This window comes from Prunus avium, chromosome 6 (assembly GCF_965620075.1).
Source record: "Prunus avium chromosome 6, drPruAviu1.hap1.1, whole genome shotgun sequence".
Taxonomy (NCBI): Eukaryota; Viridiplantae; Streptophyta; class Magnoliopsida; order Rosales; family Rosaceae; genus Prunus; species Prunus avium.
In genome coordinates this window covers 10594522-10609038 of record NC_142289.1, presented here as the reverse complement: position 1 = coordinate 10609038, position 14517 = coordinate 10594522, and the positions used below count along the sequence as shown (strand labels likewise).

At 45.8% G+C, this 14517-nt stretch overlaps 1 protein-coding gene across 1 annotated transcript; it reads left to right on the top strand.

Annotated features, from left to right (window-relative positions):
- The first annotated feature begins 287 nt into the window (after positions 1–287).
- On the top strand, positions 288–13592 carry LOC148293633 (uncharacterized). Its single transcript, XM_088254545.1, has 6 exons — positions 288–365; positions 1258–1330; positions 2513–2618; positions 2713–2809; positions 12846–12941; positions 13023–13592. Exons 1-6 carry the CDS (start codon positions 288–290, stop codon positions 13176–13178), a joined length of 606 nt encoding a protein of 201 aa, XP_088110671.1. The 3' UTR covers positions 13179–13592.
- Positions 13593–14517: the final 925 nt, after the last annotated feature.

Genomic DNA, 14517 nt, shown 5'->3' with positions numbered 1-14517 from the left:
ACGTGTCGACAAGCAGAGGTCCCTCTCACATTCCCAAGCCAGAATTATTGGCTTCTTAGGAAGCCGTGATGACTTTTGTTTCTTGAAAGCGCTGAAAGGCAGAAATGCAATTAAAGGGGTTGGGGAGCGGGTGAGGGGACAGAGGAGGATAGCCGTAAGGGCCGAGCCAAACTCAAAAGCACAGTGGCTAGGGTTAAGTAGAAACTAAGTCTATAAAAGAGGAAGAGAAAGAAGGGGAAAAACACACAAAAGAGAAAAGAAAGTGAGAAACCAAAGCAAAAAATCAAATGACCTCTTCCTACCCATTTTCATTGGATCTCAACCTAGCTCCACCAACTCAGATATGGGGCCAAGCAGCGGCACCAGTATGGATGCCCTACTTTGCCTCCGCACGAAGGCCCGTGACAGTGAATGACTCAATACTCCTGGACAACGATGTTGCCCACGGAGTGGCTAGAAATTTAGTGACTCCCAAAGATATACGTGTGCACATACATATGTTGTGTCTTAGTAAGTTACTGTGGATGGGCCCTAGCACATATATACACCAAGACTTATATAATTAACAAATCATGCCAGATTAATAGTTTCATAACCACGTCATGAGTTTAAGATTTGAAGAAAAACCCGTAATCATCAACATAGTTAAAGTGTATACAGGCTGGAGTTTTAGTTTTACATTGATGCCATTCATTTGTATATTAACCTTAACCATGTGAAATTAATTTAAGAAATCTTGGAATAGAGGAAAGGGGGAATTTGAAATTTGAATAAATGTTGACTTATAAACGTTTTTGGGTTATTATTTTATTTTTTTCATTATTCTGGTAGAACATTATTGTTATATTGCCTATGTACATATATGTCTGGTAATCGGATCTTATTTTGGAATATAGATCTTTCCCTCTTGTTCTATTTCTTCCATCTCCTTTCTCTCATTTTCTCCATTTTTCTTTGTTGAAATATGGATGTTTACAGTCTCAGACTGACTCTGATTGAGGAGTTGACTTCCTTGTTTGTCTTGTTGTTGATTGATTTACTCAATTCCTTAAATCTTAGGATAATTTGTACTGCAGAATTTGTGTCTTGGAGTTCTATATGAACACCTATGAACTCTAGTCACTAGTAATGCAATACAATTATTTTCTACCCTTATATTGTAAGTTTTATTTCAACATTCTTCTATTTCTTTCTGTTTATCATCTTCTTTAATTTTCCCTGTCATGCATTTAGATTATCCAATTTTTATTTGTACAGGCTGTTCTCCGAGATGTTCTTCAAAAGTTTTTGCCCGATGATGCTCATATTAGGTCTAATGGGAGGGTTCGAGGTAAGTGGTTTTTTTGTTCCCTACTCAAAAAGAATGTTTTCTAATCGAGAAGTGTATGGGCTTTTTATTTATTTTTCTTCTTTAGAGTTTGGTTTAATTTTTGAAGTCCATATGCAATAAATATTGTTTGTGTAGATGAATTGACAACTTGTAAGTACATGTATTTAGATGTGTATCAATGGGGATCTTTCAAATGTGTGACTATTTGGTGCTGCTTATGATTGGGTAGGATCGGTTCCTGTGATGTGATGTTTGGGTAGCATCAGTCCTGTGATCTTTTGCTTGTGGAAAAAGTAGGTATGTTTTTTTTTTTCAAATTGTTGGAATTTGACCTACCACTTTTGAGGTGTTCAAACCGTGGATGTCCTGTCCTATTGAGTTACCACAAATACAAGTGGCTGCCGTCGCTCTTCACCCGCTAAATCTGAACAAGAACATAAAGTGATCCAAAAAACAGCAATGAATCAAGATATTTTCTTGCACTCCCACCACCCACCCTTCTCTTCCCAAAACTGTAAAATCTTACTTTACCGCCTAACATGAATATTTTGCCCCAAAGTTTGTGTAATGACTGACAGATGTAAGGAGTTTGAAAAAGGTATCTGGAGTATAGAAACCCCCCAAAGTTTCAGTTCAATATTCTCTCACACTGAATATATCTAACTCCTCACATGTGAGCCTCTATCCTCAGCTTATATTGGAAGGTTGCAGTCTTAGGAATTTAAACCCAGTGTCTCCAGCTTAGTTAGCGTGATAATATTGGTTGGTTTGCTGCCATTTGCAGTAGTTGTAATAAGATGCGGGTCAATAATTACTTTATACTCTCAATTCATTCATGTTTGAATACCTTTCTTTTATAACATATAGCGATGATCCATTTCACCACTTGGTTATTTCTGTTTAACCATATAAGTTTTCTTTTTCCCATCTAATTTTTAAATTTTTTTTAATTCATGGTTAACTGGTCCTTATTGATTGTATCTTCTGAAAGAGATTCTTTTTGTGTCTGCCAAAAAAAAATCCCAAGCTTATAGACTTCTGGATATTTTAGCTATTGAAATTAATATTTTTTAATAAAAAAGAAAAACAGGAATTTTATGCATGTCCTTTGTATTATCAACTGGGTTTTCATTTGAATTCTGCATGCAGCTTCTTTATGATTTCCTTTTTTTTCCCCCACAGTTGCAGTAACACAGCTTCTATGGAGACCGAGGGGTTTATTGGTGGATCAGTTTGACTCTAGGGAGGATCTCATTGATGCAGTTTTTACTTATTCCTTTATTCCAGGGTGATTATTGTATTTACCATTTTGTCCTGCGGTAGTTGCTGCTGTGTTGATTAATGTATGAAGTTTGAACTAAAAGTAGAGTACTGCAGTACAGATATCTTGCACCAAGACCAGCAACGATGTTCCGGAATCGGCTTTGCATTGATGGGGGCTTGACATTATTTATGCCACCAACATCTGCAGCACAGACGGTATTAACTGTTTCTCTTTCCTATGTCTTATTAGCTAGATAACAGGAATGTGATTCAAAACCTAAGTTATTTTAGTATTTTTCCTACCAATGGTTTTTTACCAAAAATGTTGCAACTTGTTTGAGGGTGCTGCTAATCCGGGTCCTAGTTACTCTCATGACTATGTGAAGTAAACATGCATTTTAATGGGGTTTCAAACTTTTCCTACATATTCCTGTGAAACCTTTCCCACATTTATGAGGTCATGTTGTCTATTATGCCCTCCAATTCCCGTTTCTTTGCCATTTTTTATTCTTGAATTGACTCTACTAATGTAGAAGTAAGAATATCTCAAATATTATCATCATGTATCTTTTGTTTCCACTTACCCTCCCCAACACAAAAGAAAAAAAAAACCATGATGATCTAGCCTCATTTACTTTGTTATCAATATATGGCGGCCTCCTATTGTTACTTTTGTGGTATGGTTGTGGGAGCCAATTTCCTCCCACGGGAATATTCGCCTAAAGATTCCTTCGTCTTCTCCGCCTCTCTTTCTCCCTGCAAAACGAATAACAATAAGAGGACCACACCCGGGGGGTGTTGGCCAAAGGCCCTCCGATGCCTTAGTCAGTTCAATCGATCTGAAGAGAAACGATAGCTAAAATAGGGCACGGGAATATGTATGTGTGGTAAAAACCGGGTGGCCGGAGCCGTGAGTGGTGGCCGGAGCCTTGTGTAAAAGGGAGAGAGAGAGTGGCGGCTAGGGTTTCTGAGAGATAATTTCTGCAGAGTTTCAGTAGGAGTTTAGACGTACCTCAACCCTTGTGTGTAGCTAGGTATTTATAGGAGTCTCGGGAGCTAGGGTTTCAGAGGAATAATTCCGTAGATGGAAGGGAATTATTCCTCCCCAATTTGGCGAGATTTTACTTAATTAGGGATTTGATTTATTGATTTAAATCAAATCCCTAATCAGAATAGCAATCAGATCAATACCTAATTTAATTAGGTAACTCCTCCATTAATTGAGAATATTCGTAGGAATTTAAATCAATCCTCAACCTAATTAGGAATCATTCTATTTAATTGAGTAACCCCCAATTAAATTGAATAATTCATGATTAGGTCAAATAATCCCCAAATGGAATGAATTATTTGACCTAGGTTTGTGAATTAATTAGGTTCCCACAAATGCCCCCCAGCTTCTGCATGGCGCGTGGTGGCATGTAGGAGATGTAAACCATCTGTTGGGCTGTCCAGCTGTAACTGGGCTTCCTTTTTGGATTTGGGCTCCCAATTGAAGTGGGCTTTTGACTGTTCTTGGAGTTGGGTTCCCAGTAGGAATGGGCTTGCAATTCCTTCTTGACCTAGGATGCCCAACATGCATAAATGCATGGCTTCTCTTCACTCTTCTTCACATCGCAAACTTAACTTCTCTACTTTCTAGCTTGAGAGAGATTTTGGAGAATTTGTACTGCTTGTCGAAGAGAGGAGTCGCCGTGCATCCCAAGGTAAGTCGAGCACATATATTTCTTTTTCTTCTTTTTTGCTTCGAGGATCAGCTAGGGGAAGCCCGACTAGTTGTCGTCGTGACAGGCGACGGCTAGTAGTGGGCGGCATCCGTGGTGGAGCAGGTGGACCATCTCCTGCTTATCGTCACAGGTCTGGGCTGGAGCATGCTTGACCTCATGCGTTGCGGGACTCGTCTGCTGGGCAAGTATCGGAAGGAAGTTGGTGGTCTGCCCCCTGCCCAGGATGTTGGAGAGATGGAAGCAGAATGGTCCAGACTCTAATGATCTGCCTAAAGGAAGGCTGATGTCAATTCTTCAAGAAATGGAGTTGCGACTTCGCATGCGAATGATGTGTCTCCGTTGAGGAAGTAGCCAAAGTTCCTTTATGCTGAGAAGACTCAAGTAGGGTATGCTCCATCATCATCTGCCAGGGCCAAACATCTCACGGGCGCATATAGCACGAAGGTTGGTGGTATGCGCGGTGTTCGGGGTGTCCTGCCCGAGCCTCGTGCTGGCAAGCCTGAAAATCTTGATCTGCTTCGTGAGGCAGTTCGTGCCTAATCTAGTTCTGCCGAGCGTCAAAGAGATGCCGATATTCCTCCTCGAAGTTTGAGTCGTCTGCATCAGCCAAAGGATGGAGATCGAAGCGAAAGGTCTGCTCATGATCCAGCTGTTGAGTCAAGGGCAGCCAAGCGCGGAGTTGATTCAGCATCATTGACTCCTTTGGAGGTGAGGTTGGCAGAGGCTAAGAAGATGAGAGAGTCATCTGCCCGGGCGAAGGGTGATTCTTCAGCGTCAGCGGTTGATCCCAAGGTGAACAAGTCCAGCCCTGCAGGGGATGTAGGCGTGTTTGATATGCTCCAGACGAACTTTCTGTCAAGCCCGTCCACTTGTGATGAGCTGGTTAACAACGTCCGCCAGGCCAGCGACATCGAGATCGAGATGCTGAAAAAGGAGTCGCTGAAATGGAAATGATCCTTTCTATGCCCTTGGAGATGGAGACATCGAGATGCTCTGTTCTGATTTGATCTATGGGTAAAGTGAGCAGGTTAATGCTGTGAATCATGGAAGGAGCTGAAGAGCAAGCGACCGAAGAGGTGGTAGCTGAAGAGGATGAAGTAGAGGAAGATGCTGTAGATGAGGTAGTGGCAGACGTCGTGGATCAGGCAGGTGGAGCTGCTGAGAATGTGGCTGAGTAGGCGGACACCGAAGAGGCCATAGATCAAGGATCTCCTGCTGGCATCTCAGAGTAAATGAAGACTCATTTACTTCTTTTCACATTGTAGTATGCTTTCTTATTTAGAATAATTGGTCTTGTCTGACCATATTCTTTTTGTTGAATTTGGCCGGTTGGTCAGCTGTACTTTGATTGCGCATCTTCTTTTGGAGATTTACAACTGCCAGGGTCCCCCTTAAGGGACTCCGGGCGTGGTCTGCATACGTTGTAGGTAAATTCCTGGCGAACCCTGCGTCTCCCTTATGACGCTTCTTATGGGCTGCGTCTCCCGAAGGACGCTTTGGTCGTCGCCCTGCGTCTCCCGAAGGACGCTGCTTATGGGCAACTGTGTGACTATCCTGCCCCCCTTAGGAAACGGATAGGAACCTGGATACCTCCCTTAGGAAATTCCTGGCGAACCCTGCGTCTCCCTTAGGACGCTTCTTATGGGCTGCGTCTCCCGAAGGACGCTTTGGTCGTCGCCCTGCGTCTCCCGAAGGACGCTGCTTATGGGCGACTGTGTGACTATCCTGCCTCCCTTAGGAAGCGGATAGGAACCTGGATACCTCCCTTAGGAAATTCCTGGCGCACCCTGCGTCTCCCGGAGGACGCTTTGGTCGTCGCCCTGCGTCTCCCGAAGGACGCTGCTTATGGGCAACTGTGTGACTATCATGCCTCCCTTAGGAAACGGATAGGAACCTGGATACCTCCCTTAGGAAATTCCTGGCGCACCCTGCGTCTCCCGAAGGACGCTTTGGTTGTCGCCCTGCGTCTCCCGAAGGACGCTTTGGTTGTCGCCCTGCGTCTCCCGAAGGACGCTGCTTATGGGCAACTGTCTTTTGTTGTGGCACATTCTGGAATTTGCAGTAGATGGTTCTCTTCTTCAGAAATGTGCAGGGCTCAGTCATCTGCTTGTCGATTAATTGTGAGCCATTGTCGGTAACTGGTGGTTGTGGGCAGCCAAATCGGCAGATGATATTTCTCCAGATGAGTCGTTCCACATCGGCTTCTTTAGTAGAGGAAAGTGCTTCGGCCTCGATCCATTTAGTAAAGTAGTCGGTGGCAACGATCATCATGTCCTTCTTGGCGGGCGCCGGTGGCAAGAGACCCACTAGGTCAATGGCCCATTGCATGAATGGCCATGAATTGTTTTGAGAATGGTAGACTTCGGCAGGCAGGTTAGGAATTGGCTTGTATTGTTGGCATCGATCACATTTCTTGACATATTCGATGGAGTCGTGGCGCATGGTAGGCCAAAAGTAGCCTATGTTTAGAGCCTTCTAGGTGAGTGATATGCCCCCAGAGTGGTTGCTACACTCGCCGTCGTGTATTTTGTAAAGGACCTCGAGTGTTTGATGGTACTTTATGCAGGTAAAATGAGGGCCGGAGTATGATCTGCGGATGAGCTTGTTGCCGTACATGTAGTATCTCGCGGCTTTCTGCTGGACTTTTCTAGCTTCGGACTTGTCCGTTGGTAGATTTCCATTCCTCAGGTAGTCGATGATGGGGTCCTGCCAGTTGGGGTCCTCGTCAATCTGCATTGCGTCGATTGGCTCTATTTCTTCAATGCTTGGTCGGTCTAAGTGTTCGACCGGGATGGAGCGTCTGAATTGGGTATCCAGCGCGGACCCTAGGCTTGCCAGGGCATCTGCATGTGCGTTCTCTGCTCGAGGCACCTGTTGGATGGTGAATGTAGGAAACGCCTTCAATAGCTCTTGGACTTTGTCAAGGTACAAGATCATCCTTGGGTGCTTCGCCATGTATTCACCTGACGCTTGATTTGTGATCAACTGGGAATCTGAGTAGATGGCTAGCTTCTTTATTGCTAACTCCTTTGCCAAGCACAGGCCAGCGAGCAATGCCTCGTATTCTGCCTCGTTGTTCGAGGCTGGGAAGCCAAGCGTGATGGCTTGCTCTAATAAGGTCCCATCCGGGGTGATGATGACGACGCCTGCTCTCGCTCCTTTTTGGTTCGACACTCCGTCTACGCGCAATTGCCACATGTCTGTGGGTTCGTCGGGTTCATTGGAGGTGTCGTCTGTTTTTGAACTTTCCTTCTTATTGTTGACCAACTTTTCTTCTTCGGCTGGTGAGGTGAATTCTGCCACAAAGTTTGCTAGAGCTTGGGCTTTTATTGCAGTTTTTGGCCGGTAGAGGAGGTCATCCTGGCTTAGTTCTATAGCCCATTTCATGAGTCGCTGGGAAGCGTCAGGGTTGTGAAGTATTGATCTCAAAGGAAAGTCGATCATGACGATGACTCGGTGAGCTTGGTAGTAGGGTCGTAACTTTCTCGCGGAAACTACATGAGCCAAAATAAGCTTTTCCAATTTCGGGTAGCGAGTCTCTGCATCGAGCAGAGCTTTTGACGTGTAGAATACCGGATGTTGGGCCCCTAGTTCTTCTCGAATGAGAGCTGAGCTAACGGCCGAGTTGGACACTGCCAGGTATACGAACAAGTCCTCGCCTGGGACTGGTTTTGAGAGCAGGGGAGGTGAAGTGAGGTAAGTCTTCAAATTCTGAAAAGCTACTTCGCACTCCTCATCCCACTTGTCTCTTTGTCCTTTTTTCAAAGCTTTGAAAAATGGTCTGCACTTGTCGGTAAATCTCGAGAGGAATCGGTTGAGGGCTGCTGCTCTGCCCGTCAGACTTTGTATTTCCTTCATTGTGGAAGGTGACTTCATCTCGAGAATGGCCTTGATTTGTCGTGGGTGTGCCTCGATACCTCGTTGCGTGACTAGGTATCCCAAGAATCGACCGGAGGATACACCAAACGTGCATTTACTTGGGTTCAACTTCATGCGATACTGGCGTAGCAAGTTGAATGCCTCGGTGAGGTTTTTGATGTGATCTGCACGTTTTGGGGCTTTGACCAGCATGTCGTCCACGTAGACTTCCATAGTCTTGCCGATCTGCTCCTTGAAGATTTTATTCACGAGCCTTTGGTATGTTGCTCCGGCGTTCTTTAGCCCAAAGGGCATGACCTTGTAGCAGTAGGTCCCTCTCTCGATGATGAAAGAGGTTTTCGCCTTGTCATCCTCGTGCATCATGATTTGATTGTAGCCGGAGTAGGCGTCCATGAAACTGAGCAGCTGATTGCCGGAGGTGGAATCCACGAGTTGGTCGATTCTCGGCAATGGGAAGTTGTCTTTTGGACATGCCTTGTTGAGGTCAGTGTAGTCGACGCAAACTCTCCATTTGCCTTTTTCTTGTTTCGCTACCAGAACAACGTTGGCCAACCACTCCGAGTAGGAGACCTCTTCAATGAAGTCGGCTGCTAGAAGTTTGTCGATCTCGGCTTCAATGATTGCGACCCGCTCTGGGACGAAGTTGCGTCTCTTCTGTGCCACTAGCTTGCTGGCAGGGTTGACGTGGAGGCGATGACAGATGATGTTCGGGTCGATGCCTGGCATGTCTGACGGTGACCATGCGAACATGTCCTTATTGTTCTGGAGGAAGGTGGTCAACTCCACCTTCTCGTCTGGGCTTAGGCGCGAGCCGATCCGCGCTTTTCTGTCTGGCTGGTCAGGATCCAAGGGTATTAGCTCGACGTCCTCTTCAGGTTTCCATCCTTCTTCAGGAGAGACCTCCGGACGGATTTCCTCGACTTGGTCCTGATGCTTTGATTGCTATAAGGGGATAGCTATCCCCTTCCCCTTCTGGCTTGCTCGGTTGCTAGGAACGGGGTCTGGCTATTCTGCTCCCTCCAGGTCTGCTTGATTCACAGGGAGGAATTGTGTTGGCTTACTTTTCTTCAGCCCTTGAGCTGAGCATTTCCTCGCCATTGCCTGGTCGCTGTTGATCTGGCCAACACCGCCCCCAGGAATTGGGTAGCGGATTTTCTGATGAGTGGCGGAGGTGATGGCGTTGATCTTACCAATCCATGGTCTGCCCAGGATGCCATTGTAGGGTGAGACTTCGTCAATGATCATGAATGTTTGTGAGCTGATTACAGGTGGGGAGTAGACGTCGAGATCTATGGTGCTCACGGTAACCGTCGTTGCGCCATTGAAGCCAGTCAGCGACTTGGCTGATTTGTTGATCTTTGCTTCCAAGCCCATCTGTTGGATGACAGTCAACTACAGGATATTGGCTGCGCTGCCTTCGTCCACATGGATTCGGTCGACCATGGCCTGAGCGATTTGAATGCTGACGACAAGGGCGTCGTTGTGTGGCATGTCGAGGCCAATCAAATCTTTCTTCTGGAAGCCGATCACTGGGTCGTCTTCTGCCGGTGGAAGGTTGGTCGAGACTTGGGAGACCACCGTGGCCTGCTTGATCTTCCTCTTCTTCTCTTTGCTGGTCAGCCCAGACTCTTCGGAGTCGGCTAGGATCGTGTTAATCCTTATGACTTTCTGAGGTGGCTCCTTGGCGATGTCGTGATCCTCAATCCGCTGGATGGCCTGCTTCGCAATGAATTCCGTGCAGTGTCCTTCTCTCACGAGTTCTTCAAGGTGCGTTTTCCAAGCAAAGCAGTTGTTTGTGGTGTGCCCGTGCGCCCCATGGAAGGCGCAGTATTTTCTGGTATCCCTTTTGTCCGGATCTCCCTTCAAGGGTGGCGGCCTTCTTACCCAAGGTTTATCCTTCACTTGGGCTAAGATCTGGTTTATGGGGATGGAGAACTTAGTGTAGTTCTCTCCTACCGTGGCGCCCTCCTTTGGGTGTGACCTGCGCTTGTCCTTGTTTCTGTTGCTAAACCCGTCGTTCTTTTGGCCTGCCCTCTTGGTTGGTTGATCTTCCTGCTTAGTAGACTTCGTTGCGGCGATTCGATCGTCATCCCAGAGCGCATAACGTTCCGCGATTGCGAAGACCTCTGCCAGAGTCTGGCTGGGAGCGATAGTCAGCTCGCGGTATAAGTCGTGTTCAGCTGGAAGGCCTTTCTTGAAAGCAAAGGACGTGATCCGGTCGTCACATCCTACGATGTTGGCCTTTTCTGCTTTGAATCTCTTGATGTAATCTCGAAGGGATTCGTCGGACTTCTTGCGTAGGTTGAACAGGTGGTCGGGGTTTTTCTTGATTGTCCGGTAAGACGTGTATTCTTTCGCGAAGACGTATGCCAACTCCTTGAAGCTGCTGATCGACCGAGATGGTAAGGTGTGGAACCTGTCCTGAGCTGCTCCCCGCAGGGTCATCACAAACACCTTGCACATTAACGCGTCGTCGGCTTTGTGGAGGATCATGACACTTTTGAAGTGTTTTAGGTGGCTCTCGGGATCAGAGTCTCCCTTGAAAGATGTAAACGAAGGCGTCGAGAATCGCTTCGGGGGAGCCGCCTGCTCAATTTCGACAGTGAAAGGCGTGGAGTTAGCTTGGTCCATCTCCTTACGTAGGGCATCTTCGAAGTTCCCACCGGTTTTCAAGTCTCGTAGTTGGTCACTCACAAGCTTCTTGATGTCCTCTGCACGCATTGCTGGTTGGACATGTCGGCGACCCTCGCGATTTGGACGACGCTGATTGACCTCCTCATTGATCCGCAAGGTTCGAGCTTCTTGGCTGTGTTGCCTAGGCGGCGTGTTGGTGGACTGTGCTTGCGAGTGATTCTCCGCAGCTTGTCGACGAGAATCGGTCCTTCGAGAATGAGCAGCGGAGCGCCTTTCCTCGCGGTTCTCACCGTGAAGGTTGTCAGGTTGACCTCCTTGGGAGCCTAGCCTTTGAAGAATGTTCCTCGACGAGTGAACAGCAGAGCGCCTTTCTTCACGATCCTCATTGCGATGGTCGTCAGGCTGATCTCTCTGGGAGCCTAGCCCTCGAGGAGCACTCCTTTGCGGGCCTAGGCGGTCGCGGACGTGGAGTCGTGGGCCCTGCCTTCCTCGCACGTCGCTTTGAGTGTGGCTTGCGGATGCTTGTGACATGTTGGCGAGCTGATCACATTGTTGTCCCTCTCCTTGTCTGCTCATGCCTGCTTGACCTACTCGGCGCCCGTCGATCTGCCTGTTGGCGTAGTCGTCCATCCTTCTCTCTTCGCCCAGTGGTCCAAGGCCAAGGTTTTGAGCTAGATTGATTTGGTTGAGGAGCTGCCTCATCAGATTGCTTTGATCGTCCATTCTCAGAGCTAGCTGGTCAACTCTCAAATTGAGGTCTGCTTGACTTCGTGGATCGGGAGGAGAGAAGTGTGTGGAGCCCAACTGCATACGGGCTAGGGTTTCCTGGGAGTTGTACGCGGGAGCGTGCGTCGAGCGTGGAGGCAACGGAGGGAACGCTTGAAGTTGCTCCAAGATTGGGCCTAGGTCGGCGGTGGTAACGAGCCCACCTTGATGGGAGGTTCCACCATGCTCGGCGGTGGAGCCACGAGGGTGGCTAGATCCGGCCAAGGGGCCTTGGGTGGCTGCGGTGACCGGCGCGGTGGTGAGAGGTGGTGGCGCCACCATGTCGATCGCAGGATCATGGGTGGAGTGGCTTTGGGCCGTCGCGGATTGAGCCATGGCGGCGGCCTTGCCTCTCGTCATCTTGCTTCCAACCATGGTTGTTTGGAAGGCTTCGGTGGATTGGAAAATAGGAGGAACGGATTCCTTGAGCACGCGTTGAGTATAACTCGTGCTCTCAATGAAAGCACCAATTTGTGGGAGCCAATTTCCTCCCACGGGAATATTCGCCTAAAGATTCCTTCGTCTTCTCCGCCTCTCTTTCTCCCTGCAAAACGAATAACAATAAGAAGACCACACCCGGGGGGTGTTGGCCAAAGGCCCTCCGATGCCTAAGTCAGTTCAATCGATCTGAAGAGAAACGATAGCTAAAATAGGGCACGGGAATATGTATGTGTGGTAAAAACTGGGTGGCCGGAGCCGTGAGTGTTGGCCGGAGCCTTGTGTAAAAGGGAGAGAGAGAGTGGCGGCTAGGGTTTCTGAGAGATAATTTCTGCAGAGTTTCAGTAGGAGTTTAGACGTACCTCAACCCTTGTGTGTAGCTAGGTATTTATAGGAGTCTCGGGAGCTAGGGTTTCAGAGGAATAATTCCGTAGATGGAAGGGAATTATTCCTCCCCAATTTGGCGAGATTTTACTTAATTAGGGATTTGATTTATTGATTTAAATCAAATCCCTAATCAGGATAGCAATCAGATCAATACCTAATTTAATTAGGTAACTCCTCCATTAATTGAGAATATTCGTAGGAATTTAAATCAATCCTCAACCTAATTAGGAATCATTCTATTTAATTGAGTAACCCCCAATTAAATTGAATAATTCCTGATTAGGTCAAATAATTCTCAAATGGAAGGAATTATTTGACCTAGGTTTGTGAATTAATTAGGTTCCCACAGTTATGCCTTCCTTAAATATTCTAAATTCTCAGATGAGATACTTTTGTACACCCCTAATAATGTTGCTTTGCAGGTACGTGTTTGTGCTTTCCCTGCCAGTCGATTAGGATTGCAAGGAATTGGGATCAGTCCAGACTGTAATCCTGATGATAGGGCTACCCCTCGACAGGTAAATTGGTACCTCCGCATTTGAAAGATAACCTTTCCCTTGAGGATAAGATGATGAACTATTTGTTTCCTTCTATTTCAGCTTTTCAATTGGGCACTTGAGCCAGGAGAAGATGATGTTCTTGACCGGCTCTTTGAGCTCGGATATCAAGATGCAGCTGTATGGGCTAAGGACAACCCGGTTGGCGAAATAGTTGAAGACGACACTTCCTTGGTTGGTAGTGGCATAGATCAGTAGGCTGTCATTAGAGTCTCTCTTTGACCTTGAAGATGCATAAGGTTCTTGGTTACCGTCAATTACTGAGAATCCTGTTATGTCGTTTTCACATACAGGTCAGACAGACTAGCTTTCCTATAGCATATACAGCCCTTGATTATAAAAGGGTGGAACCACATTCTCTTGATATAGTATTGCAATTGTATAGCAAGCTGTAAAATTTGTTGAAAGACCGTATGTGGAATAGGGAAAAGAAAAAAAATAGGTGGTCATTGAAAATGCATTTACCAATAATGATCAATTCAGATTAGGTTCAGTTTTAGAAACCTTCTATCTCCAGACTTGTTCCTTTTGGTTTTAGTTTCAATTTCATTAGGCGGTACTTGTACTTTTTAAAATTCTGTGGCTGGTATCGGATTTCTTGATGGTGTCGTAGATTTGGGTGTTGTTTATGATTGTAATCTTTCCAATAGAGATGAATAAAATCTTTGAGGTTAGGTATATAACTCACAAGAAAGAAGCTGGATCTGAGAACATTTGATTTGAAGGATATTTCTTAGTTACACAAATCAGTTCCTGGGATACAAGTCCCATTGCCTTATCCGTATTCTTAAATATAGTTGGAACAAGGAAAAGCACGGGTTATTACATGCTTGTAAATGAACTTTTCCTTTAAACTACATTGACACGAACATGACAAACATGACTCGTTTGCCAGGAGGTCTAACGTTACCTAAGCTCACTCAAAATTACAGTGTTCAATATTATCATGTAACTTTTACCCCTTCAACTAGTGACTGCTAGTATTTCCCTAACTTTTGATGATGATCCATTAATGATCAAACCTCAGAATATGGAAAATTTGTTTTTAACTTTCAATTAGTGAGTACGGTCCAAAACGAAATGGAACATTTGAACTTGTCTTGGTCCCACAAACATGCATGCCCTTAAAGAAGTATTATTACTGATCTTGATGAAACTATTTGACCCTGTTTTGAGCCATCTCTCAATCCCAAATTTCCTACCAAACCCTACTTTACCAGTACTTAATTATAAAGTTGTATAAACATGATTCTTAATAAACACAAGTTTGAACCCATGCGTTGGTTGACCAAAGTAACTAGAACCAAAGTGGGAGACAAGGACAGCCCATTTTGCATCCTTTTTTTGCTGCAAAAGTCAAAAAAAGCATAAGAGAAGCAAGCGCATGAGACCTCCATAGTAAAAATAAAGTCATGCAGATACAGATACTACTTTTTCACAGTGTAAGATTAAACAGAAAACACATGTTTAAGCTTTGCATGGTTGCACCACAACATAGCCTGTACACTAAAATGAAGGGTAAAAATGAAAGGGTAGT